Source organism: Petromyzon marinus, chromosome 1, assembly GCF_048934315.1.
Source record: "Petromyzon marinus isolate PM22_M1 ecotype Great Lakes invasive population chromosome 1, UKy_Petmar_22M1.pri1.0, whole genome shotgun sequence".
Classification (NCBI taxonomy): Eukaryota; Metazoa; Chordata; class Hyperoartia; order Petromyzontiformes; family Petromyzontidae; genus Petromyzon; species Petromyzon marinus.
Window position 1 is genome coordinate 24390758 of NC_133667.1, and position 7319 is coordinate 24398076.

At 44.3% G+C, this 7319-nt stretch overlaps 1 protein-coding gene across 1 annotated transcript; it reads left to right on the plus strand.

The window, feature by feature from the left end:
- The first annotated feature begins 415 nt into the window (after positions 1 to 415).
- Positions 416 to 6624, plus strand: NDUFB7 (NADH:ubiquinone oxidoreductase subunit B7). Its single transcript, XM_032945957.2, has 3 exons — positions 416 to 670; positions 5046 to 5214; positions 6081 to 6624. Exons 1-3 carry the CDS (start codon positions 559 to 561, stop codon positions 6163 to 6165), a joined length of 366 nt encoding a protein of 121 aa, XP_032801848.1. The 5' UTR covers positions 416 to 558; the 3' UTR covers positions 6166 to 6624.
- Positions 6625 to 7319: the final 695 nt, after the last annotated feature.

Sequence of the window (7319 nt, forward strand, 5' to 3'; positions counted from 1 at the left end):
CCGCCCCCCCCTTCTCGCCCCTCCCCCTCTCGGCCCTCCCCCCTCCCCCAGGGCTGCTCTTTCATTGGTCAGACGCCGCCTCATTCTACGTCGCGATTGATGACAACTGAGAAAGGGCGTAGCTTGTGGACGGCGTGGGCGGAAGTCGTCAACTGCGAATCGATGGCGAGCGGCATGACGTCAGCGTAGGGGGCAGAACTCTTCGTTGCGATGACGTCGCCGCTAAGCCGCCAATCGGCGTTGACATTGTCGATGTGTTGGTGTCACCAACCACGATTCGATTCGCATGATAAATTTTGGGTTATTTCGAATCCCATCACGTTGTTGAAGGCGTGGATAAGCACCCTCGCCGATTAATGCGCGCACAAACGGTGGAATCGATTCCTGGTCGCACACGATGCCTTACGTGGAATGAATCGAATAATGTTATCTCTGCAGATGGAATCGATTCCTCGCCCTTCTTAAGTCTTTGAGCGGCTGCCCAACTTGAATTAAATCTAGAATTTAATTAAGAAGATTGGTCAATATCGCAATAAGCGTCGACTGAATTAGGGCGCCATGGGCTCGCATCTCACGCGCCGCTACGTGACGAGTACCGAGACCGAGCCAGACCCGCAAAGCAAACCCTCGTTTGACCCCAACATAGGCTTCGGCGAGCGGCAGGAGAGGGGTGAGGCCTTCACCAGGCGTCACAGGGGCAAACGCGCGGCACCCTCGGCGTTTGTATTCGTGTGGCGATTTGTATTCGTGTGACGATTTGTATTCGTGTGGCGATTTGTATTCGTGTGGCGCTGAACGTTCGTGTGCGATTTGTATTCGTGCGCGTGTCTTGAGTTGCACGGGGGTCAAGTAGTATACGCTTTGCTTACGTTTGCGCGCTCGTATTGATTTGGACAGTGCAGTTCTTTGGTTCTTTCGGTAAAGTCACGTAGAATGAGAATAAAATAATACATTGATAAAATAACACAATAATATTCTCACGACGTTTCGGCCACAACACAAGCGGCCTTCATTAGGTGAAGGGACGAGACTGTCTGGAGGACAGCGCTGGAGTGAAAGAGCCACGTTCAGATCACGACCTTTAAGCTGTGTGAGAGGAAACAAAGCGCCTTGACAAAGGAATTAGCATATAATTTAGCCATTTCAATGCTAATTCCTTTGTCAAGGCGCTTTGTTTCTTCTTACACAGCTTAAAGGTCGTGATCTCAGCGTGGCTTTCTCACTCCAGCGCTGTCTTCCAGACAGTCTCGTCCCCTTCACCTGATGAAGGCCGCTTGTGTTGTGGCCGAAACGTCGTGAGAATATTGTGTTATTTTATTTTATCAATTTATTATTTTATTCTCATTCTACGTGACTTTACCGAAAGAACCAAAGAAGATGAATCCTTGCAGTCACGAAAGCTTTAAATCGAAATTTAGTGCAGTTACTATTAAGCCTATGACCAAATCTGGTGCCAGAAAGATGTGCCCAAGCTATTTGGCACAAGACAGAGGAAAGTGGAAACAAATGACGAAATGTCCAGTGGACACATAACGGGATATCTGCCCATGGATCGTGATGGTGATGTTGACCACCAAATAACCCACACTGTATCACGTAACGTCAGACCGCGTAAGCTAAGCATGTGAAGAGCCTGGATTTTGCTTGGTTGGGCGGCCGGCATTCAGTTGTCATGGGGCTGTGGTGCGTTGTCGGCAGCAGAGGGCGCTGCTGAAAAATCCATGGTACTGTGACGGTGTGCGCTTGTCACTACAATGTGCTCGTCACCACAGTATCATCAAAAGTGTCATGTCATCGCAGTGTGCTCCGTGTCACCACGGTGTTCTCTTTATCACAAGAGTGTTCTTTACTGCGTCATTGTACTCTGAAATCGAGTGCGCTCATTGCCATTATCATCTATGTTATCACAGTGTCCTCTGTCATTACAGTGTGCTCTGTCATTAGTGTTCTCTGTAATCAGTATGCTCTGGGATGTCATTGTTTGTTCCTGTGAAATTTAGTATTGTCTCTGGCATATTCGTTTCTATGCCATCACGCATCGATATTACAGTTGATATCACAGGTAAAATTATATTGGAATTTATAAAGCTGCTCCCAAGTCCAGTTGTGCAGGACGGAGGGTTGGCATCTGATAGGCAGTGGGCTTTAAAACTACTGCCAAACTATGATCTGTAGGAATTTTTTATGATTATAAGTTCATGCGTGTGCAGTGCTATATTCAGTTGTGATTTTTAATCCCATTCATGCTTCGGGACTTGATATAAGGTAGTCCTCGACTTACGAATGGGCTACGTGCCTGAGACCCGTTCGTAAATCCATTTGTTCGTATCTCGGAACTCAATATTTCATTGTACATGGGTCAGTGTTACAACATGTGTTATGGTTCAACATAAAAGGGAAGCATTGTTAAACTCATAAATAAGAAAAAATATTGTACATTGGCATGTAATACTGTAATAAATACTGTATAGTAAATCTATATATAAAAAGGGAAATGTGTGTTCAAAATGTTTAGCGTACTTCCCGACATGCAACAAACTTGAAATTTGCCATGTGGGTACTTTCCAGACTGTACACCATGCAAAAATTATAAAAATAGACTTTTGTATATTTTTTTGGGGGGGGCGCAATAATGGATATATATTTTGCATGGCAAGTGAGCTGTCACGTCACATCTGTCATATCACCCGCGCATGCGGAAGCGTAACGCAGTGTGCCTGCTGACGTCACGCTTCCCCCCCCCAACCCACCGCGAGTAAAGTGCCATACAAATGTGTTGCAGGTCTAAGGCGTTCTTCGCGCAGCATTGCTTTATTATTTCAGACGTTTACTGCCGTACGCACACCGTGAAAGTTGTGTGTGTCTGCAGCAAGCGCGTGTATGTGTACCTATGTTTGTGTGTGGGGGGAGTGGTAGTGTAGTGGTTGCGCTGCGCTACGAACCCGGCGACCCGAGTTCGATTCCCGCTCACGGCCACCACCGGTGACGATTATTTGAACCGGTCCTGGGCCTCCCCTAGGTCGACTCAGCCTCAAACAATTAACTGGTGTGGTGTCTGAACATCGCCACTGGGGAGACGAATGCGGCCGGGCGTGGTGAATCCAAGTCCCGGGCGAAGCCGCGTAGTAAAGCTAGTACAATATAAAATAAAGTAACACGAAAATAAAAATTAGTTTTATTTTCGCTTGCCTTGAGTCGAACTGTTCACTGCTGTGCGTCACGCGGAATGCTGGGACTCATTACACCCCGTGGAGGATCGCTCCGCTGAACAATATAGTTCTGCGGTTCGGTTGGTGAGTACAACTGAGCACTCGCAAGCCAGATGGTTAAAAATGATAACGTCTAATGGCAGTTCGTTTGTAAGTGCGGATGTACGTTCGCCGAACGTTAGCATCTCGGGGACTGCCTGTATCTGTGCGAGGCGTGATATTTAGTCATACATCATAATGAAAATGAAAGCCCTCAAAGATAGCGAAAACTATGAACAGCTGAGATGAAAAAAACAATCGCAAAGAAAGTAGATATCAATATGCATGTCTTTGTGTGTGCGAGTGTTTATGGAAGTATGTATGTACAGGCCTAGTAACTGGAAAATAGATTAATTGGTGATACTTCATTGGCAACGGTGCCCAAACACAAATAACTAGAAACTGAACACATTCACAGTAACGTCAATAACATTGCCTTAAAAGTAAAAGTATAGAATAGATGACATTTCAGGCAATTACCCTCCTTATCACATAGCACGGTAAATGGTCGTGTGTTAAACTTCCAAAAAGTTCCAGAGAAATTGAGCTATCAATATATGATGTAATTGCATTCGGCACCCTTCAAACCCTTTTGATATAACATTTCATACGTCTTGGCCTGAGGACAAACACGTTTAAAATATTTCACCCCCCCCCCCCCAAATTTAATGAGGCCCAAAACCAAACATTTACTTTTTCAGATTTTCCAGTTATGGTGCGAAAGAAGTTCAACATTAGAATTTACATCTTTTAAGGGGAGAGAGTATATGTATGTGAAACTCATGAAAGTTAAACCCTGCCAAGTGTTGCTGTTTAAACAGATGATGCTGTAAAATATTGCATCAGAAGACCGATAGGCTGTTGAACTCTAATGGTTTATATATGACCAGACTAACTGTTGCGTTTAACCTCTAGCCACAAGGTTAGCTCGAAGCACATCCAATGTTGCTGGACTGTGCTTGATGGGCCTTGGAGTGTTGTATTTAACATTAGGCCAACCAATTAGCATTTCTTTTACATGTTATTCTCGAGTTTGCCTGCTTAAATAAATGCAGATGGAAAACATTGCTGCTGAAAAAACTGAATTGTATGTATTTGTATGCGTATTTTATTATAAAGTATATATATGTCTGTATATGTAAAACATCTATTTAGCCAGAAAAGTCTTACTGAATCTCAAGACTGGATTGGGATGTATAGAATATTTGGTCAGTTCATTAATTAATGTTAGCATTTGCGAAGACTGCCCGAGTACCCAAGAAAACGCATGCATACAATCGAATAACTCAAAAGTTTCCACAGATAGATTCAATAATCCATTGCTGCGCTGTTGTCTGCTGGGTACTACACACCCCAAGATGACAAAACCTGGTGGTGAGGCCTCAACCTGCTTAGCTTAGCTGGTGTTCGGGCCAAACCCTGCTTCGTTTCTGAGTTCTGATAAGGCCATACACATTCTAAATGTGTACAAATGAGTGATGATGTGTGGTGGTCAGCACAATGCACTATGCATTCAGCTAGCTGAATTTAATTTCGTGCCAGGGCTAATGCCATTGGCGATTTTCTGGACCGGTCCTGGGCCTCTGCAAGGTAGACTGATTCCTAAATGAGAAGCTGTGGTGCGTAAACATCAGCGCTGGAGAAACAAAAGCAGCTGCGCATGGCGTTAGACACACCACCCCCTCGTGTTCCCTGGTGGCCTTCATAGGTGCTCACTAACAGCACCACAAAAGTCTGTTATGGCTCTATGGGGAGGATCTTTGTCAATGACTGTGCGTGTATTTGTCTGTTTGTCAGTGATGGTGGCCACGGCGGAACAAATGCGTGATGCTCAGGTACCCGTAGATCTCCGTGACTACTGCGCCCACCACATGATCATGTGGCTCAAGTGCAAGCGCGACAACTTCCCCGACATCTTCGCTTGCGGCCACCAAAAGCACGCATGGGAAAAGTGCCAACACGACGAGTGAGTACAATCCATCTCACTGCAAATTATAACTGATCTCATTGCTCAATTTTTGCAGTGATTGATACTTGATACTCCTGTATGTATGTATATTGGACTTTAACATAGCCATTTCTGTGACCAGTCACAAGCTAATCACACAGCTATTTCAATGCTAAATTCTCCTGTTTTAAATGTAAACCCCTTTGTCAAGGTGGCTCACGTCTCTAAACCAGCTTAAAAAGACGCTACGAATCTTAACGTTCATTGAAGCACTGTCATCCCGACGGGTCTGTTCCTTTCACCTGAAGAAGGCCGCTTGTGTTGTGGGAGAAACGTCGTGAGAATTTTATTGTGTTATTTTATTAATTTATTATTTCATTCTCATTCTACGTGACTTTACCGAAAGAACCAAAGAAGATGAACTTCTTTCGCGCAATAAATAGCAAACCGTACTAATTGGATGTGTAGGGGAAGGACAACAAACTAAACACAAAAAGCAGTTCTAAAGAAATTAGTTTTCAATTTAGATTTAAAAGTGCATAGCTCCAGTGGCTTCTTAACATCGTAAGGAAGAGCGTTCTAGACGGCTGCAGAATCACATCTGAAAGCGCCCAATGCAGGTACCCTCCTTTCCATTGGCTGCGAGTGTGTCACCAGTCTAGTCTGTCAGTTCATCATCCTGTTTGGCGATGGGTCCTGCCAAAGCCCACTCCCTTTTATTAATTATTAAAGTGCTATTTCTAACTTGTGTTTGTTCCCTGATCCAAGTGTTCTTGTTTCTGCCTCTAATTTTTATTCAGAGCATAGATATCCCCATACTTCTTTGCACACTTTTCCAATTTGTTCATATATGTGCGTGTGCGTGCATGTCTCTGTGTGTTTAGTTACGTGATGCGCATGAAGGAATACGAGCGCGAACGTCGGCTTCTGGAGAGAAAGCAGCGTCTGGATCAGAAACAAGCAGCATAATACACCTGGACACATATACATACACACACACAAAGACATCGATCCCCCATTCATCCTTATAGAGACTGTTGGGGCAAGTGCCATTAGCAGAGCACTCATTAAATCGAGCATTGTGCACAAGGGGACAATATGGCCGGCAATCCACCCATTCGGTTTTGTCTCTCCATTATTGATGCTCACCCACCTCACAAGCCATGGCGGGGAATTGAACTTGTGTCACCACATTCGTAGCTATATGTGTGAACCACGCACACAAGCACACGTACACAAATCATACCCCCCACCCCACCTCCCCACAAGCAAAAGGCAGAGTCTCTCACCATAACTACTTGCATGTTCACACATTCGTGTATGTATGCGTTTTTGCACATGTGAGCAGGCTGGTGCATCACGACCTGCCCATCGGTTGTGAAAGAACATTGTTCGCGAATAAACGTCTGAATAAATCATTAAACTTGATGTTTGCGTTGCGATGTTGAAACGCGTTCGGTTGGGAGGTTCAATTCAGTTAGAACCCAGGACGTAAGCAGTGTTGGCTCATAAACATGACACACTTAGAAGCATAAACTTACCTTGAACCCACAATTTCGGCTTTGATGCCACAGTGCTTTTAACAAGACTATAATAAACCTAACAAGAATTTGAACTGAAAGAGGTGCCCAGTCTCAAAGCTAAAACTGGAGATGTTCGCTAATTTTCTCACACGGCCGGTGTGAACCTGACATGGTTGTGTGTCGAATAAGAATTGTGTTTAGATAGCAGGATGGCACAGTGGTAACACTTGTGCCTCACCGCAAGTAGGTCCTGGGTTAGATCCCCATCTTTGAGCACCTTTCTGAGTGGAGTTTGTTCTCTGAGTTATCTTGTTTCTTCCCATACAGTGAGGGAAAAAAAGTATTTGATCCCCTGCTGATTTTGTATGTTTGCCCACTGACAGAAATTATCAGTCGAAAATTTTAATGGTAGGTTTATTTGAACAGTGAGAGACAATAACAACAAAACAATGCAGAAAAACGCCTGTCAAAAATGTTATAAATTGATTTGCATTTTAATGAGGGAAATAAGTATTTGACCCCCGCTCAAGCAGAAAGATTTCTGGCTCCCAGGTGTCTTTTATACCGGTAACAAGCTGAGATTTGGAGCACACTCTTAAA

Excerpts from the sequence above, each read along its gene's own strand:
- NDUFB7 (XM_032945957.2), top strand. The coding sequence starts at position 559 with ATGGGCTCGCATCTCACGCGCCGCTACGTGACGAGTACCGAGACCGAG. Across the intron at positions 671-5,045 it reads CGGCGAGCGGCAGGAGAGGG|TGATGGTGGCCACGGCGGAA; the intron begins GTGAGGCCTTCA and ends TCTGTTTGTCAG. Across the intron at positions 5,215-6,080 it reads GAAAAGTGCCAACACGACGA|TTACGTGATGCGCATGAAGG; the intron begins GTGAGTACAATC and ends CTGTGTGTTTAG.